The sequence below is a fragment of the Equus asinus genome, chromosome 13, assembly GCF_041296235.1.
Source record: "Equus asinus isolate D_3611 breed Donkey chromosome 13, EquAss-T2T_v2, whole genome shotgun sequence".
Lineage (NCBI taxonomy): Eukaryota > Metazoa > Chordata > Mammalia > Perissodactyla > Equidae > Equus > Equus asinus.
The window spans coordinates 41,138,891-41,158,753 of record NC_091802.1 but is presented as its reverse complement, the minus strand read 5'-3'; the positions used below and the strand labels follow the sequence as shown (position 1 = coordinate 41,158,753).

Sequence of the window (19,863 nt, the reverse complement as noted above, 5' to 3'; positions counted from 1 at the left end):
AATCCGGAAACCACTGGGTGGGGCCGGCCTGCTTTCCTGGTTTTCTCCAAGAAGTGGGGTGGGTGTGTCGACGAAAATAATCCATATCCAATCTATAAATGAAAATTTGGGTGAGTTTATTATGAGCTTAAATCTGAGGATTATAACCCGGGAGAGTCTTTCCACAAAGGAACAGGGCACTCCAAAGAAGTGGGGGTACACAGGGTGGTTATATACCCTCAAAGAGGGTGTTTCACATATGATTGAAATGTCCCTTTTACAATAGTCGCGAGACTGCTCTGTCTGCACAGCGATTGATGGAAACAGCAGGTAGGTCTTCTGTCTCAGAGACCACAGCAGGGTGGCAGTCTGTTGTCTCCAGCTGAGTGGTCACAGGTGAGCTGGGTGGTCAAAGGTGAGTGCAGCAATCAGTTCCTAGCCTAAGGAAAAATGCTTATCCCTCAGGAAATGCCAATGTGGGGGGAAGTTGCACTTTTATCTCAAGAGCCTTTGTTCTGGCCATAGAAAATGTCTAAGCAGATATACAATGCGTGCTCAATGGCCAGTCAGGCCCTTTTGGAAAAAACAAAGTCAGGCCGAATTAGGTTTACACCAAATGGCTTCCTCATATATTCCAATATGTCCTATTACTTGTCATTTTTATTTGTCAGGTGGAAGGGGTTAGTGAGAGGAGGGGAGCCCCCACACCAATTCACGGACAGGCCTGGGGCTGTCTGCTGCTGCAGAATCAGACCAGGGGGTGGGGCCCCGGGCCAGGAAGGGGGAGGAGCAGCCGGAGGCCCCCCATGCCCCAGGCTTGGTGCGGAGACGGGCTTGGGACTAGCAGAGGCCAGAGAGGGGCAGGTGGGGCAGAGGCACCAGCGCTGTCGCTGGAGTGGGCAGCTGGGTGTGGGCACTTGGTGCAGGTCGTAGTCCTCTCCGACCTCAGAAGCCGCGGTAAAATGAGGGGTGAGAGGAGCCCCAGCTAACGGCCCTTCGGGCCCTGATATGGGGATGGTGAGGATGGCGAGTTCCCTTCTGTGGCAGGACCACGGGCTGGAGTCCAGGAGCCTGGGCCTGCAGCATCAACTGCAAGACTCAAAGCCGGCTGGGAGTGTGGGCTCAGCTCCCTCAGAGGCTGGTGGCTCCCTCAGAGACTGGCGTCTCTCAGCTGCCTGGGCAGCAATCAGGAGGGAAGCACTGTACCCACCAGACCCCCACCGCACATCCAGCTGCAACCAGAAGAACCAGCCCGGGGGGCCAAGGATGGCTCACCTGCAAGTTGATCTCATTTATCTGAACAACAGTCCCAGGAAGCAGGGAGGGTCTGGGAAGAAGCTCCCCATTGTGCGGATGGGGACACTGAGGCTCCGAGGAGCAGTGACTCAGCCCTTGTCTGGAGCCTGGCATGTCAGGGGTGGAGCAGGAGTGGGAGGGAGACCTCTGTGCTGGGAAGAGGAGTCGAGAGCCCCACCCCCTGCCCCGCCCCCGGCTCTTAGGCAGGTTCGCTCCTATGATGGGGTGAGTGAGGAGGGGTCAGAGTGTGGGGCTGGTCAGAAGCAGCCCCAGACTTTGCCCCTCTGCTCTGGGAGCAGCCCCTGACCACAAAGAGAGTGGGTGGGCAGCTCAGGAGGCCATGATGGAGGAGAAGCGAGGTGGCAGCCTGCTGGGATTGGGAGTCCTCAGGGGATAGTCTTGGGCCCAGAGAGGGAAAGCCCCACCCTTTCCAGGAGGGCTCAGCCCAGGCCCTGGCAGGTGGGATCCACAGGGAGGAGTGACTAGGGGTGGGGGCCCATGGTCCCCCTCGGGATGGTGTGGGGAAATTTGGTGGCTTTGTCTAGGCACCCCAAGCTGACCCAGGCTGCTGGGGACGTGTGCCTGTGGCTGGACTGGGGCACCCAGCTGTAGGACTCTCCAGCAGTTCGTCCACACCCACCCGTCCAGCGCACAGCCTGTTTCACCCCCATCAGCGGACTGGTCTGCAACTGCCCTGGGCACTGCCTCGCCCACTCTCATATGACGGACACACACACCTGATTCCCAGGCCCAGGCCCTGGCCCAGCAGCAGCCAGCCCCTGTGACTCTTCCTCCACCACGCCCACACCCTGGAAGGGTGGCTTGGCAGGGCTTCCTGCAGGGAGATGACACGGCAGCAGCATGGTCCACGGCATTGCACTGCTCTGTGCCTGGGTCTGCACCTGGCCCTGGGGGAGGAGGGGACACAGGCCCTGGCCCTCAGGGACCCCGAGGAACCCCAGTGTAGGGGCAGTGAGCAGGACACAGTGGGGGGTTGGCGGCACTCCCTCAGCCCTTAGGCAGTGCGGGTCTCCTGTGCCACCCCAGGCTGTGGGGGGCTGAGGCGAACAGGGGGTAAAGGGGGGGCAGTTCTGCCACCAGGCACAGGGCTGAGGCTGTAACCGAGCGTGACCCAGCCACGGGCTCCCCTGAGGGCTCCCTGGTTGTGCAGACCAGTACGAGGGGCTGTGACAGCCCCCACCCTCAGAAGAGGGGCATCAAACACTGGGGAGGGGAGAGGACCATCTAAGGCAGGCTTGGTGCTCACAGATTCACCCAGATCCTGGGAGCGGTCATGGGGCCAGAGCCTGGACAGGGGACATTCGTTCACTCCCAGGGAGCTGGCCCCTCCCTGCAGGTCCCCTGGGCCCCATGGCGGCCTGACCACACGGTATTGGGATTACCGTGTCTCCCCCACCAGACATTGTGCCCTGGGGGATTCTCTTTCTCTTTCTCTGCATCTGAGGGCCCAGCACAGCATGTGGCATGTAGTAGGTACTTTATAAATACCTGTGAGTAAATGCAATGGCAGCCACCAGTCTGTGCCAGGTACTACATTTACTTTACTTCTAATCCTCTAACATGCCTGCGAAGCAGTGTTGACATTCCCATTTCCCAGAGAAGGAAACTGAGGCTCAGAGAAGAAGAACGACTTGCCCAAGTTCTGGCCCCGCCTGCCCAGCTTCAGGCTGCTCTGTCCTGTCTCCTTCGGGCTCTTCTCTTTCTTCATCCTGCACGAAGCCCGTGGCTCCGGCTGCCACCAGGGGCGGGGCCCTGCAGCAGCCCCCTCTCTCCCCTCAGTCTCCCTGGGGCCTCCTTCCCCTGCCCTCCCTGCCCCAGCTGCCTTCTGCTTCCCAGCCTGGCTGGTCACCAGAATCCCCTGGGGGCTTGGAAACCATCCCCACAGTCAGGCTTGTGTGCGATGCTGATGCAGTGGGTTTGACAGCCCGGGAATCTGGATGGGGATTCTGCTGCTTGGTCAGGTTTGGGAACCACTGCAAGTTGAGACGTGGCATTGGCCAATACTATTTCCCAGCCAACTCAGGGGCAAGATGACCTCATACCTGAGACGGGGCGGGACGAAGGAGAGAGGAAAGAGGCTAGGTGTGGGAAGGAACCCACCGCCTGGAGGAGGAGTGCCAGCTTGGTGGGAGGCTGCCCCTGCTCCTTCTCTGCCAATTCAGATCTTCTGAGGCCCCGCTGGAGCCTCTCCTGGTTACTCCAGGCCCCTTCTGAAGAGGATCTGAGGGGCAGCCCCCTCCTTCACTGCTGAGGCTCAGAGTCTTACCCAGCTGCATCCTGCAGGCCAAGCCCCCCACATTTCCTGCCACGTGGTGCTGTATTCCCAGCCTTAGTTTTCCCTCCAGGGTCAAGTGATAAGTTCCAAGGTCAGAGACTCTGTCATTATCTCCCCAACTCCCCACACCCCGAGTGCTGGGCACACAGTGGGTGCTTGGTCTGCCATGTGGACTGAGTGGTTTGATGGCTTGGTTGGCAACTTCCCGCAGCTTCTCAGCCCAGGCAGACCCCTAGACCTCCAGGGCTGGGCCTGTGTGTAATCCCACCCATGACGCCTCCAGGACCGGGAGGAGGGGCAGTGATCCCAGTGGCGGGGGGTGCTGGGGACAGAGAAGGAGCTCCCAGAGATCACTGGGAGGGTCGGCGTGGAGCTCAGTTAGGGTGTTGGAGCCGGGTTGAGTCTCTGCTCCTCTGCTTCCATGCTGTTTAACCCGGGACAAGTGTTTCACTCTCTCTGGTTGGGGCTTGGTGACCTTTGGAGACCTCAAAGGTCATTTCCAGTTCTGAGGGTGATGAGTCTGTGACTGGACCTGAACCCCAGGCCCATCCTGGTCTCTGGGATGGTGGGATTTTTGTCCAAGATTCCAGAGTCCCCTTTGCCCACTTTGGGGGTTGGAGGAAGGGAGTGCCGAGTTCTCTCTCCCAGGCCTGGCGCTGAAGGCGTCGCTGGGCATCAGTTCTGCTCATGCCTCTGGGCCCTGTGCCTACAAGCTGACAGGATGCTGAGCAGCAGTAACAAAGCCCTGGTTATGCTGAGATGGAGAATTTCTTGCCCGAGGTTCCAGGTGGTATCGGCTGGCAGAGCTCAGGCTGACGCAAGCCCTGTCCTGGCTCCTCTCCCCTCCACAGAGGCCCCTCACAGCAAGGACAGGAGCCAGGAATGTGGGTGACCCCCAGAGAACCCTGAGGAGGCCTCGTTTTTAGGTCCACATCCCCTAATCCTGCCTCCAGCCCTCAGGCCAAGGTCATGCCCACTGTGGGCGGAGCTTGTCCTGGGCACTGTGGGGAGGTAGATGAGAATGGACATACCTGGTCCATACTTGCCTGCAAGGCATCATGGGAGAGAGGAGATGGCCTGAGCTCTGGGTTCTAGTCCCGGCTTCATGGCTTAAAGCCAAGTGACTTTGGGTGAACCACCCCCTCTCTGTTTCTCCCTCTCCCCTCCCCCCTTCACAGGGTTAATTCAAGACAATGATAATATTTTGGAGGCACTAGAGAGGGCAGTTCAGGATGGTGGAAAGGGCCCGGGCTGGGTGAGCCAACAGACAGGGGTTCAAAACCTCAGCTCCCCAGTGACTGTTGTCCAGGGAAGCCCACTTACTCTTCCAGCTCCCTCGCCTGTGAACTGGTGGCAGGAATAACGACCCTCACAGAGCCGTGTGGCATGAGCAGGGCACTCCTTGCAGTATCTGAGCGAGGCACGTGACCAGAGAGCTGCCTTCTCCCTCTCCTGGACTGCATGAATGAAGCTGCCAAGCCCAGCCTGGAATTTGTGGACACGTGAGAGGAAACTGTTGGGGACTTGAGCACTGGATACGACTGTTTTCTGTGTGGGTAGCCCATGGCTGAGTCAGGGGTCACACACGGCCCTGGTGGCAGGACGGGTCTCCCTCCCACCACAGTTTACAGTGGGCGCCTGGGATGAGGTGTAGCAATGCGTTGGGGTGGGAGTGTCGGGGTGCGGAGGAGAGGGCAGGGTTGTGGTAGGGAGGTGCCAGAGCACAGAGGTGGGCGTGAGGAGGCAAGCGAGGGGCAGCTGGGCTGGAAAGGGAAGGTGGGGAGGCTGAAGGGCAGGGCTGGCAGGGTCCTTCATGCATGTTCTTTGTGGCTGGTGGTGTGTCCTCCCCTTTTACAGATGAGAAAACCGAGGCGCAGAGGGGCTAGAGGGCTGCCTATGCCATGTAGCTTATAAGTGGCAGAGCAGGGGTTCAAGCTGAGTCTGTCTGGCTCCACAGAGCGTACTGGGTCCATGGCACGCTCCACTTCTGGAGGTCCTGGGGCTCAAAGGCAGCCTCTGACATTGGGATTAAATCCCATAAGGGAAACAGAGTCATAGAAGTTTTAGAACTAGAAAGGATTCCAAGATCACCCAGTCCAGGCCACTTTACTGAGGGGAAACAGAGGCCCAGAGAGGTTGTGAGGGGCCTCAGTCACACAGTGAGCAAAGCAGAGTGAGGCCACAGAACCAACTCTCCTGTGCAGAGCCAGGCATTTAGGATCCCCACAGCTGCATCCCGAGACAGCCCCGGGATGGCATCGCTGAGGCCATTTCAGCAAGGCTGTCACCGTGGGGCAGGGAGTCCTTCCATGGGCTGACTCACTGCCTGGGGATGCAGCCACCACGAAGCTGCCTGTGCCAAGGCCCCACTGGTCCCTGGGGCTCCAGGAACAGAGCTGGGTCCCCACCACCCAGCCTGAGTCACGACCGACTCCCGCTTGTATGTTTTCTCTCGGCCCCACACCCCGCAAAGCTGGGTGGGAACTCCGAGCAGCATGCAGCAAAGTGAGTCCACCCCGGGCTGAATAATCTGGAGTGGGGAGTTGGGCAGGACCTGGAATGATGAAATCCAAAGGGGAACCCGGAGTCAGCAGTTCGGAGGGCCCCGCCTTCCCCAGGTGCATATAAAGGCTCCTGGGGTTGGAGGCAGCCCCAGCATTCTCCCAGCCTCCTGGAGCACCTTTCTCTTCTCTCCGCCAACTCGCTCGCTCACTCGCCTCCCTCGGCACCATGACCTCCTGCAGCCGCCAGTTCACCTCCTCCAGCTCCATGAAGGGCTCCTGTGGCATCGGTGGTGGCTCCAGCCGCATGTCCTCTGTCCTGGCCGGAGGGTCCTGCCGGGCCCCCAGCGCCTACGGGGGCGGCCTGTCGGTCTCCTCCAGCCGCTACTCCTCCATGGGAGCCTGCGGACTGGGGGGCGGCTATGGCGGCGGCTTCAGCAGCAGCAGCTTTGGTGGAGCTCTGGGTGGCGGCTTCGGTGGAGGATATGGTGGTGGCCTTGGTGGTGGCTTTGGTGCTGGCTTTGGTGGTGGTGATGGTGGCCTCCTCTCTGGCAATGAGAAGATCACGATGCAGAACCTCAACGACCGCCTGGCCTCCTACCTGGACAAGGTGCGTGCCCTGGAGGAGGCCAACACCGACCTGGAGGTGAAGATCCGCGACTGGTACCAGAGGCAGCGGCCCACTGAGGCCAAGGACTACAGCCCCTACTTCAGGACCATTGAGGACCTGAGGAACAAGGTGGGTGGCCAGATGGGCTGCTCTGGTGGGTGGCATGTTGAGAGATGCCAGGGCATCAGTGGCTCTTAGAAAACTGCTTGCTAGCATCTCCACTTTACAAACAGGGAGACCAAGGCCTGCCTTGGGGGAGCAGCCAAGGTCCACTCAGAATTGGTGGCAGAGGGTCCCTCTTCGGCATCTACGTGTCTGAGCTGGGCCTGGAACCCTGAACCTCTAATTCCCTGCAAGTGTTCTTGCACTGCACCCTCAGCTCTCAGCCTTGGCCCAGGATGGGGTGATGGGAGATGTAGGGTGCCTCCCTACACACCCTGAGTTGGGTGGAGAAGGCACCCCGGGCTGGCTGGGGGAGCAGAGGACCTGACCTGACAGCCAGACAGCACTCAAGTTTGGGGAGGCTCCTTTCTCCCCTCTCTGCTCTCCTTCACCTCAGGGTCTTGGCTAACCAGGCCTCTTGTCCCTCACGCCCTCTGCAGATCATCGCGGCCACCATTGAGAATGCTCAGCCCATTCTGCAGATCGACAATGCCAGGCTGGCAGCGGATGACTTCAGGACCAAGTGAGCAGCCGCTGTGGTGGGCTGAGGGCAGAGAGAAGAGGCAGGGGGCGGGTAGTGGGGCTGTCCATCCGGGTGGACCAGTAGGTCTTGAGGCTCAGAAGCCTCACAGATGGAACCTGATGCCCTGACGTCTGTCCTGCCAGGTATGAGCACGAGCTGACCCTGCGCCAGAGCGTGGAGGCCGACATCAATGGCCTGCGCAGGGTGCTGGACGAGCTGACCCTAGCCAGGACGGACCTGGAGATGCAGATCGAGAGCCTGAAGGAGGAGCTGGCCTACATGAGGAAGAATCACGAAGAGGTGAGTTTGCTGCTGGCGTTGGGGGTGGGAGGCTGATTCGGTGGGGTTGCAGATGTGCCTGGGCACAGGAAAGGCATCAACTGAGCTGACCACCTCCCTGAATCCCTTTCTAGGAGATGCTTGCCCTGCGGGGTCAGACCGGTGGGGACGTCAACGTGGAGATGGATGCTGCACCTGGTGTGGACCTGAGCCGCATCCTGAACGAGATGCGCGACCAGTATGAGCAGATGGCAGAGAAGAACCGCAGAGACGTCGAGGCCTGGTTCCTGAGCAAGGTGGGGCTTGGGCCATCAGCTCTCCTGCAGGGCTTCCCAGCCAGGGGGCATCTCTGCAGTTCCTCACACCTTCTGCTCTTCTTTCCTATCCCAGACAGAGGAGCTGAACAAAGAAGTGGCCTCCAACAGTGAGCTGGTGCAGACCAGCCGCAGCGAGGTGACTGAGCTGCGGAGGGTGTTCCAGGGCCTGGAGATCGAGCTGCAGTCCCAGCTCAGCATGGTATGAGGACCTGGCCCAGCCCTAGCCCCCAAGTCATCAGTAATGGCCACCAGCCCCTCAATACTGCCACGATACAGTTCCATCACTCTTTTCCTAGGAGTGGGACAAATTATATAGATGGACAAATTAAGGCCCATAATGGTGGAGTAACTTTTCTCCATGTTGTCTGGCCCCTCAGTAGCCCAGCTGGGGTCAAAATCCATGCACCTCTCAGGAAACATACCCAGAGACTTGGAGGGACAGGAGTGACCACCACTGTTGACTCTTTTTTCTCTCTCTCCTGCTCACAGAAAGCATCCCTGGAGAACAGCCTGGAGGAGACCAAAGGCCGCTACTGCATGCAGCTGGCCCAGATCCAGGGGCTGATCAGCAGCGTGGAGGAGCAGCTGGCCCAGCTGCGCTGCGAGATGGAGCAGCAGAGTCAAGAGTACCAGATCCTGCTGGATGTGAAGACACGGCTGGAGCAGGAGATCGCCACCTACCGCCGCCTGCTGGAGGGAGAAGATGCCCAGTGAGTGCCCGGCCCCCAGTCCTGCCCCATAGACCTTTCAGCTCCCCACTGCTCCCAGCACATCTAACCTCTCTGCCTCTTCTCCCCTACAGCCTCTCCTCCCAGCACATGTCCAGCCAATCCTATTCTTCCCGCGATGGTAAGGCTCCTGAGGTTCCTGGGCGCTCCAGAGCCCCCAGTCTCCCCTTCTCCATGTATGGGGTCTGCTTAGCTCTCAGAGCTCTTCTCACCGCCTCTCCTCTCTCCCACAGTTATCTCCTCCTCCTCGTCATCCTCCAGTCGCCAGACCCGGTCCATCCTCAAGGAGATGGACTCGTCCAGTTTCAGCCAGGGCCAGAACTCCAAGCACTGAGTTGCCTCTCCCAGAGCCTCCTGTCCACCTGCTGGCCTCCCCTCCTGAAGGCCTGGGTCGGGCCCTTGTTCTCCCAGCGCGGCTCCCAGCTGTCTCCCCTCCCCCTCCGCTGGTGGTGGGCTAATAAAGCTGACTTTCTGGTTGATGCAAACATGTGTGGTCTCTATTCTTGAGCTGATCGGAGGGGAGTTGACAGTACCTCCCAGGAACCCTTTGGGGCCTCACACTTGAGGGATTCAGGAAATCAAGCTCAGAAGAGCTTGTAGGGTCTTCCTAGAAGACTTTCATGCCATCGTGGGAGTGGAAGGTGGGACACAGGACAGGAGGGAGCTCACACGTGTTGGCAGAGGCATTTTACAGAGGTTCTTTCCTTAGATTCTCTGGGCAACTCTGTGAGATGGATGTGGTCAGGCCCATTTTGCAATTGAGACAACCCCCAGAATTCAGAGAGATCAAGTAACCTGCACAAAGTCATACAGCTAGTAAGTGGCATGATAGAGGGTCACACCCAGGTCTCTAGCTACCCATATTTTAACCCAAAGGCTCCAAAGGTTGAGCTCTTAACTCTACCTCTTGGCTCCTCACATCTGAACACAACGATTTTTGTATTGGGTGGTGGAAGGGAGAGCCTTCTTCCTTTGGGCTCCTCTTTGGGTCACCCACGTGCTCCTCTCATTCCCACAACCACCACCATGTTCAGAGCTGTCCTCTCTCCCTAGAAATGGGCACAGCCTACCAAGAGCCCCTTGCCATCCATCTCTCCCACTCCCTTTTTTGCCTAAGGATCTTCCTAAAAAGAATCTGGTCAAGATCAAGATCAAAGCCATGATCAGGACTCCTCTGCTTAAGCACCCGAGATGTTTCCTTTCCCCTCTGACTCTTGGCCCCAGTCTCAACCCGCTTTGGTGCCTTCCCGCCCTTCCCTGCCCTGTTCCCCGAGTCAACCATCCCTGGCTATTGCAGCGTCCCACACCTTGCCATGGGTGCCTTCCATATTTTAAAATTTTAATTTAAAAAATCAAAGTTATGTAGGTATAACATAATAATAAGACTTTTTATGAAAAAGAGCCATCCCTAGGCTGGCTCCCATTCCTCCATTCCCACCTTCCACTTTCAACTTTTAGCTGTTACTTTTGGTATTTTCTCCTTATTTCTAAATCACAGGCTTATACTATTTCTTGATTGTTTCAGTTTTATTTTTTAACCACTTGACTTCCTGCCATGAAGGATAGGGATTTAGCTCTCTTATACATCATAGCCCCTCCCCACTTCTTCCCACCCTCTCAAGATATTCATGAGACAAATGTTTAAGGCTGAAATAATTATGACTATTTAAGTGTTATTCACAGTTGAGTCACATTTTATACTATATTAAATATGCTTGGGATAAATATCTGTTTTTCAATTTGCTTGTTTTCTATGTACCTACCACTAATTTATTCCCTCATTCATTGCCAGAAGTATAAATCTCGTCTTTATACGTTAAACACTGTATATCATCCATCAATTTCATCTTCGTAGAGATGCCCCTCCTGGAGCCCTCTGTCCTCCTGTTCTGGTCAGTTCTGGGTGCTCTCCAGGCCTGCTGTCCTCCTGGAATCTCCCTTCACCATCATCCTGGGCATCCCTTCTTTCTCTGTTGCAGCCCTTGTGTCCTGGATCCCATTCTTTCTTTCTTTTTCCCTCTTCTTTTTTCCCCTCCATTTAAGTGAAGCACATCCTCTAGTAGTTTCCTGAGAAAGGATTCATAGGGGTTAAGTTTTTTGAGACTTTCATGTCTGAAAATATCGTTAGTCTACCCTCAGTCCTGAGCGACAGTTTGGCTGGGTACAGAACTCTAGGTTGGAAAGAATTTTCCCTCAGCATTTTGAAGGTATTGCTTTTCTGCATTCTGACTTTCAGTGTGGCCCCTGAGAAGTCTCATGCTATTTTGATCCTCTATCCTTTGCACTGTCCTATCCCCACCCCTTTCCCTGGAGCTTTTAGGTTCTTCTCTTTCTCTCTGGCCGGCTGAAATATCACACGTTCTGCTTTGACGTAGCTGTGTCTTCATCTGTTGGATTGAGCACTTAGCAGAATTTTTCAGGTGGGAACTCATGTTCTTCAGTTCTGGGAAATTTCCTTGGCTATTTATTTGATGATTTCCTCCCCTCTATTTTCTGTCTTTTTTGAATTCCTCTTTTGCCTATGTGTTTCATTCTATTTTCAAGTCTTTTTTTGACTTTCTGAGATTTGCCTAAAATTTGCCATCTAACCTTATTATTTTGAGTTTAAAAAAATCTGATATATTTTAAATATCTTATAACTCTTTTTTTATAGTCTTTTGTTCTGTGTCAAGGGAATATCTTCTCTTATCTCTTTGAGCCTATTAATCATGGATGTAATAATTCTTCTGTTTCTGCCATCGTCTCAGTTTCCTCTTGGTTCCTTTTTTCCTATTTATTTTGTCTCCATCCTCCATGTCAGAGGTTTTCCTCAAATGTCTGGTGGTTCTTGGTAGTCTGCTAATATTTAAGGGTAATAATACTAAGAAACTGATTGGAACGCATGCACATGTGTGTGTGTGTGTGTGTTTGTGTGTGTGTGTGTACAGCAAGGGGGCTTTTCCCCTGGTGAGTCTCAATATAGAATATTCTGGTGGAGAATAAACTGTTTCATTGGGGAACCCCAAATGTCAGTATCTGTGGGCTTTTTCTTTTGGGCAGAGTTTTCCTCAGGGAGGATGCCTCTAATGTCCTTTCTGTAAAAGTGTAAAAAGCTGCCAGCTTTTGGGAAGTTACATGGAGAAGCGGGGCTGGGAGGGTCTCAGTCTCGGTTAATCTGACTTATTTCAACTTATTATCCCACCTTTGGCTGTGCTCGGTGTCTCAGGGTTTGGAGTCCCTCTGGGTAAACCCTCCAGAGTAAAGTTCCAGTTTCTCCTGGGGTAAAGGAGGGGTGGGTGACGTGAGAGGAGCTATGGAGGTCTCCCCTGCTTTACACAGTCTTGTAACCCATCCATCCTCCCGTTTCTAGTCCGCCTGCACCTCCCTCTCAGAGGTGCTTGGTGCCTCCCATTCCAGAGATTTTCCAGGGTTCTGATGTGTGAATCTGCTGGCTTCTCTGCTTCTCCCTGGGAAAGCACTTAGGTTTCTTTTTGTCTGTTTTCCAGATTCCAAAATTTTATTACTGTCATCTCCTCTCCGGTTCTCTTTGTCCAATGTGGGCTTTATCACTTATAGTAATTTTAGTGGGGTTTAGGGGGAGAAGATAAACCACGTAACCTGCTAGTTTAACCAGAAGTCCCTGACCTATATGGCAAAGTATTTTTCATTCCTCCAGGCTGCTGAGGCTGACCCATCACTCTATAACGCATGACCACTGTTGGTGGTTTGGCATACATGTCTCCCTGTTTCTGGCCACTGATCCTGTCCTCCGGGCCATGGGGTGAGCTTGTATTCAGACTGACCCTAAATCCCAATGCCCCAAGGTAACCACCAGTAACATTTTGGTGACTTCCTTTCATATATTTAAGCATATATATTACAAATTATATATACATAAAATATAACTACAATCACACTGAATGTCTATACCGTTTTATATTCAGTTTTTATTAATTTCATAAGAGAAACACTTCCCTGGGTTATTAAAAGTGTTATACATTTTTAATGCTGTTTCCACTGGTTTTTTGGGTTGCCATTTGAAATAATGCAGCAATGAACATCTTTCACCATAAAGCTTTTACAAATATTTTGCATTATTTCCTTAGGCCAGATTCCCAGAAGTATAATTACTAGGTGAGAAAATAACAAATGGTTTAAGGCTCTTGATTTGGATTGCCAAATTGATTTAAAGAGAAGTTGTACCAATTAGCATAGTTTGCTAGCAGGGAATGGGAGTGCCTATTTCAAAACGTGCTCACCGACTTTGAGTATCATCTTTTAAAATCTCTTTTATAAATTGATTCACCTGTCACTTTTAAAGTGAAGGTGTGGAAGGACCTTTACACAGAGATGGAGTCCTGGCCTTGGTGACGAAAGCTCTGAATGGGGGCATATGCTCCTGAGCTGTTCAGTGAGAGATGTCTGACCAGAGCACCTGGAAGCGCCCCCCCCACCCCCCGCCGGGCGTGGGGAGTGATTTTAGCAAAGCTGTCTGTGCCACTGTCTTCAGAGGGCCTAACGCCCCTCAGTGGACCCTCTGGAAGCTCCCTGAGAAAGGCCTCCATTTGACAGATGGGGAAACTGAGGTCCCAACTAATTAAGGAAAAAACAAAAACTTTCTTGATGAGGATTATTTTAGGCTGGTTACTTTTAAAACTGCAGATGAGAAGGGGGCTGGTTACTTTTAATAAAAGCAACTCTGAGGAGCAGAGTTTGCTTGTCCTTTGTTGGGAATCATTTACATTTGTAAGGGAAATCTCCATCTGTAAAGATGCCTCCCTCTCTGTGCCAGGAAGAAGGGGGATGCCCTTATCTCTAGAAACTCTTAATCAATGCCAAAGGCAAGAACTTAAGTTGTTTACTGTCTGGCAACCTCATGTAACTGACCCTCCCCCCCAACATCCTCCTTTGTCTTTAAGTGGTGGCTTCTGCCATTTACTTAATCTGGTTTGATTCTTATCTAAAAGTTATAGGACCACCCAATAACCAGACCCTACTGGCACTGATACCATTTTTAACTCTTTTTACATATTCTTTCCTTTGTCTTGTAAAGAGATAACTCACATACCTACGCCTTAAATTTAGCCTTACTCTCCACCCATGTTTGCAGCAGCAGCAGCTCTGACTGCCCATGGGTCCTATCCCCATGCTATTCCACACTATTCTCTAAATAAAAGAGCACTACTGCCAGATCTTGAGAGTCCAAGAAATCTTTCTTTCGACTCCTCGGCTCACTGACCCTGCATCATTTCTTAGGGTCTCCCAGCTGGTTAGTAAAACTCCCTGAGAGCAGAAACCACATTTGTCCTGTTCGTGGCTGCATCCTGTGGAAACCAAGCATGAGAGCCCTTTAGAAAAGGACAATATCAAAGCAGAAATGTGAGTTTCCCCTTCAGGACGGGAATCAGCTTTTCTACCCAAAAACGCCTTGCTGCCTGTGATGAGGATTTTTAGGTTGCTTAATTTTAAAATGGCTTATGATGAGGATTTTTAGGCTGGTTAGTTTTAAAACTACAGATGAGATTCAGGCTCCAAGGAGTGGAATTTGTTTGCCCCTTTGTTGGGAAACATTTACATTTCTAAGGGAAACCTCTATCTATGAAGATGCTTCCCTCTCTGTGCCAGGAAGAAGGGGGGATGGTCTTATCTCTAGAAGCTCTTAATCAATGCCAGAGGCAAGAACTTAAGTTGGTTACTGTCTGGCAACCTCATGTAACTGACCCCCCCCCCCCCCAAATCCTCCTTTGTCTTTAGCTGAGGATAAAATTCAAGCGGTGACTTCTGCCATTTACTCAATCCGGTTTGATTCTTATCTAAAAGTTGTGGGACCGCCAAACGGCCAGACCATACGGCCACTGATACCATTTTAACATTTTTACATATTCTTTGTCTTGTAAAGAGATAACTCACATACCTATGCCTTAAATTTAGCCCTAACCCTCAACTCGGGGCAGCAGCAGGAGCTCTGACTGCCCGTGGGTCCTGTCCCCATGCACCAGCTCTGCCTGCCCATGGGTCCTGTCCCCATGCCAGTGGGGGCAGCAGAAGCAGCAGCAGCAGGAGCTCTGACTGCCCGTGGGTCCTGTCCCCACGCACCAGCTCTGCCTGCCCATGGGTCCTGTCCCCATGCCAGCGGGGGCAGCAGCAGCGGCTCTGCCTGCCCATGGGCTCTGTCTCCACGCCAGCGGCGGCAGCAGAAGCTCTGACTGCCCATGGGTCCTGTCCCCATGCTATTCTATACTATTCTCTAAATAAAAGAGCACTACTGCCAGATCTTAAGAGTCTAAGAAATCTTTCTTTCGACTCCTCGGCTCACCGACCCCGCATCACCTGGATCTCTCAAACTAAGATTCAAGCCCCAGATTGGACTGCTTTTTGCTCCTGGCGGCCTTTCCCACTTCCTAAGATCCTGGCGCCTGAGATGAGGAGGTTGAGTGTTCTGGAATGTTCCTCGTAACTTGTCTGCTTGAACACACCCTCAGATTCTTTAAGCTTGAGTTAGAGTCAAAGTTTGTGAAATACTGTTTCAGATAATTGCATAAAGTGCTAAAACAATGGCTGGAGTGAGAATTAATGATAGCCCATAAAGCGTGTCTGCTGAGCTAAATGAATTAGTGGTAAGCTCGTAAGGGTTTGCTTTCTTTGGGCCCATTGTTTCTGAGAGCTATGAAAAGAGCAGTGTCCCTCCCGGCGTCTGAGATAAGCAATTTCTCCTGTTTGCCTTCTCACCACTGTGGCTTGTCGTTGAAGACCTTCTAACAGCTCCCTGAAACATAAACATGAAGGAAGCTTCTGGTTTTGCTCGTCCCCAACAACCCCCAGCACCCAGCCTGGAGCGGACGCTCAGTGAAGGTTTGTGAAGTCAAGGCCACGGGTTTGGTGTAGAAGCCTCTGCTCTTTCTGGTCTCCATGGAAGCTTCTCAGAAGCAAGTTTGTTGAGGTCAGGCTTCTCTGAATTCCACATGCCTTTGGTCACGTTGGTACAAGGCAGCCGCCGTGGGTAGGCATAGTGGAGCTGCCACGGAAGAGGAAGCAAGCATCTTCTCAAGCCGTGGAGGGATGGGGCTGAGGCACAGAGCAAGTGCAGCTCCTTGTCTGGCCTTCCTCTGACGTGCTTGTGTGGTCACCACCATGAGCAGCTGTATCTCTGCCTGACCACCCCCCCAGCCAGCCGGGGCCCCTCAAAGGCTCTGAGCAGATCGGGATGTTAAAGCAAAGATGGCAGCTATTTAGAAGGAGAGTCCACTTCTGACTTGGGTCCTTGTGAACTCATTGCTGGGGTCCAAGGGTCCCGTTCTTTCCTACATCATAAGATTGTTAGACATAAAACACATATGTTTGGTTCCAGCTTTTATCTGCCATACGAATAGTGTGACAATGTAAACGGAAGTATAAAAAATAAAAACATTTGTCCGTTTTTCTGTCCCCAGGGATTTTATTCTCCCAGGCTCCTCTCTGGCCTCATGTGTGAGTACATGACGAAGATGATTTTCAAACATTTAAGGGACTTCATTATGAAATGAATAAGTTCATAGAAATAAAGGCCAGTATAAAAGGACACATATGCAAGGGTATTTATCGCTGCATTAATTACAGTGACTGAAAATGGAAAACAAAGTGGCTACCATTGGTAGCATACAGTTGAGGAATTAGCATCCACTCATACTGTGGAATATTAAGCAGCCATCACAGTCAATAAATCGGAGCTATGTCAGATGACAAGAAGAGATTCCTCAGTGTGTCGGGGAAAAAGAAATGCATCATGCTGAAAAGCATATGTAGCATATTGATCTCACTGGTGTGAATAAACAAAACCCAGTGCCTCATTTATGTAAATACACGTGCATGCATGTATAATGACGTGAGCACCAAGATACGGAAGGGTGCCTGTGAAGTTATCAGCACGGCTTACCTTGGGGGCAGGGCAGGAGGCTGACGTGGGTGGAGGGAGAATAGAGAGGAAGAGGGGATCCAAGAAAAACAAAAGAGGAAAAAAGGAGTGCATGCATTTTTACATACATACATAAAATTGTGTATGTGTGTATAAGAGCAAAGAAAATAAGCAAAAATCGTAAAAACCAAAGAATCAGTTACTTTGTTGAATATCGCATCAAATTCCTAGTTAAAAACAGACTGCATACCCTAATGTTCTGGACAGTCAATTTTATAGCGCTATATAATAGATATTTTTACCATCTTAATAATTTTTAAGTGTACGGTTCAGTAGTGTTAAATATATTCCCTTGGCTGTGCAACAGAAATCTAGAACTTTTTCGTCTTGCGACATTGAATTCTGTACCCACTGAACACTAATTCCCTCTTCTCCCCCCACCAGGCCTTGGTAACCAACCTTCCACTTTCTGTTTCTGTGATTTTGACTACTCCAGGTACTTTTATGAGTGGAATCACGCAGTATTTCTCTTTTTCGTGACCAGCTTATTTCACGTAGCATAATGTCCTCAAGGTTCTTCCGTGTTGTTGCAGGTGACACCATAGAATACATTTTTAAGTCACTTTGTATTTAAATAATAATATGACCACACAAATTAAAAGTGATAACCAAAAGAAAAACAATAAGCTAAAGTAAGATGGTAGTCCCTTGCAGAGGTCATGCGGAATAGTGGAAGGAGGCAAGAGGCCAGCCCAGGTTGAACTTTGAGCATGACCTCGGGCTGGTCCCTTCATCTCTCTGAACCTCGCTTACCTCTTCTGTAAATTTAGTGTATTGGTATCCACCCGAAGGGGTTCCTGTGAGGATTAAAGAAGATAAAAGCTGGACAAAGTACAAACTAGACACCCAATAAATGTTTGCTTGCTCCTTCCCTCTCCCTCTGACAGTTTTCAAAGCAGCCTGATCCGTTATTACCTCATTTGGTTCTCGCAGCAAAGCTGGGACAAGCGGCTGTCCATCTGCTAAGGCTGAACCGGGGCAAACTCCTCCCCGCAGCCCGCTCTCTGCCAAGACTCTCGCTACCTCCCCATACCGCCCTCATCCCATTTTAGAGGTGAGGAAACTGAGGCTCAGGGAGGCTGTGACTCGCCTGAGGGTGCACGACTGGGGTGTCAGAATGGGCCCCCCTCATGCCACCTGCATATAGATCTTCCAGATGGGCAGACTGCTGGCCTTGTTTGACGTGATCAGGTCTGCAGAGAAGGCGAGTTCCCGCAGGAGCCGAGTGAACTCAGCCCACGTCCCCTCAGAGGCTGCTCTGGGCCAGGTGTGCTGGGCTCGGGGGCGGGCAAAGGGTCGGGGCTACAGTGATCAACCAGGAGCTGCCCCACCCTGATATGAGACATGGACTTGTAGCCTCTGCTCAGAGAATGGCACTCTGTCCTGCTTCTCCTCTAGGTGCCTCTAGTGCGCGGAGGGTGGGCGGTGTTTCTGCAGCCTGGCCTTGGCTGGTGCCTCCCTTTCCCTCCTCCTCCCCTGGGGAGGGTGGCGGGGCGTTTACAATGATACAAATCGGGGCTTGATTTGTTGTCTTTGATTGTCTAGACTTCAACCTTTGAAGAAACAATGTCAAAAATAAGGCAGATTAAACTTAAAAGTGTGTCATGTCTGTAGTAACTGCATTGTAAATAGCAAAAAACGTAAGAAAACATCCATTCAGTATTCGAAATCTGCTATCTGATTTGGAAAGAAGTCACACGTCATCGATGAGTGACTGAAGTTAGGGCATGGGTCTTTGTCGCTTCATTTTATCGTACTCCTTACCGTAAACACAAATTCCAACTAGCATTCACATCGGCACTATACTCGTTTGTTACTTGCAGCTACAGGTTGCAAGAGTTTGGCAAAAAACAGTGAAGGCATCCTATGAGATCAGTTGATTATATGGAATTTACAATAAAGAGTACTTCTTATGATTAGTAAATTGAGCGCTATACATCCCTTATATTAGTAAAATTTATAATAAAATTGTATATATAATATGTATATCCTCTCCCGCCTGGATAGCTGGTGGTTAAACACTTACCAGTATATCACTGGCTTATATAGTTAAAACTCAAAGACTCAGGGGCCTCAGTTTGGGCTCTAGAAGCAGACTCTGAGACAGAAATTCGAGCGCAAGCAGTGTTTTGGGCGGTGTCCCATGAAATGTCATTAGGGAGCTGGTAGGTGAGACAGAGAAGGGAAGGCAGCCCACAGGGGGTGTGTTATCAAGCAGGTGATTACCTCGGTCAGCTGTAGCTCAGTCCTGCTCGGGAACTCCAACAGATGGTGAAGATCAGGCACCTCAGAGTTCTTCCCAGCGACGAGGGAGCTGGCATATGTGCCCTCCGACCCCATCAGTCACAGGTGGAGGGGTGCTCAGGCAGGGGAGTCACGTTGACTCCACAGTGCTCTAGCCTGCCCTCAGTGCAGGCAGACCAGGCTCTGGTGGCCAGAGAAGGTCCTCAGCCAAAAGTCTCTGGTGCTGACAGTTGGAACCCTGGCCAGTAAGTGCCCAGGAGAGGTGGCCAGAGCTTGGTGGTGACAGGAGGCGAGCCATGATGATGCTACCAGGGGTAGGGGACCTGGCTTTCTGGAGTACCTTGGCACCTTTGCCACACCTGCACATTCAGCGGCAGCTGGGAGGGGCTCAGCCCTTGGGGGCTGAGGCCCAGAGAGTTTCCTTGCCTTTACCTGTCTAAGTCTGTAACAGGGACACAATAAGACCTTCCCCAAGGCGGTTGTTAGGACTAAATGAGAACATCTGTGGCAGTGCCTAGCACAGAGCCTGACAGAGCAGGGCTCGGTAAACTGAAGCTCTTAGTGTCCTTCAGATTCTATGAAGACAGACTCTTCTCAGACCTCAGATCTTAGAAGATGTTTGTCTTTCTTGACAGTCAGATGTGCCTCTGATGAGGATTTTTAGGCTGCTTAATTTTAAAATGGCTTATGATGAGGATTTTTAGGCTGGTTAGTTTTAAAACTACAGATGAGATTCAGGCTCCAAGGAGTGGAATTTGTTTGCCCCTTTGTTGGGAAATATTTACATTTCTAAGGGAAACCTCTATCTGTGAAGATGCCTCCCTCTCTGTGCCAGGAAGAGGGGGGGATGCTCTTATCTCTAGAGGCTCTTGGTCAATGCCAGAGGCAAGAACTTAAGTTGGTTACTGTCTGGCAACCTCATGTAACTGATCCCCCCCCCCCCCCCACAAATCCTCCTTTGTCTTTAGCCGAGGATAAAATTCAAGCGGTGACTTCTG

At 52.0% G+C, this 19,863-nt stretch overlaps 1 protein-coding gene across 1 annotated transcript; it reads left to right on the top strand.

The window, feature by feature from the left end:
* The first annotated feature begins 6,038 nt into the window (after positions 1-6,038).
* On the top strand, positions 6,039-9,176 carry KRT16 (keratin 16). Its single transcript, XM_014833542.3, has 8 exons — positions 6,039-6,811; positions 7,285-7,367; positions 7,511-7,667; positions 7,781-7,942; positions 8,037-8,162; positions 8,453-8,673; positions 8,766-8,812; positions 8,925-9,176. The coding sequence occupies exons 1-8, from the start codon at positions 6,302-6,304 to the stop codon at positions 9,023-9,025; spliced, it is 1,407 nt and encodes a 468-aa protein (XP_014689028.1). The 5' UTR covers positions 6,039-6,301; the 3' UTR covers positions 9,026-9,176.
* Positions 9,177-19,863: the final 10,687 nt, after the last annotated feature.

Bases quoted from the DNA above. Each gene is read 5' to 3' on its own strand.
- KRT16 (XM_014833542.3), top strand. From the start codon at position 6,302: ATGACCTCCTGCAGCCGCCAGTTCACCTCCTCCAGCTCCATGAAGGGC. The intron at 6,812-7,284 runs GTGGGTGGCCAG...CGCCCTCTGCAG, and splicing joins TTGAGGACCTGAGGAACAAG to ATCATCGCGGCCACCATTGA. The intron at 7,668-7,780 runs GTGAGTTTGCTG...ATCCCTTTCTAG, and splicing joins TGAGGAAGAATCACGAAGAG to GAGATGCTTGCCCTGCGGGG.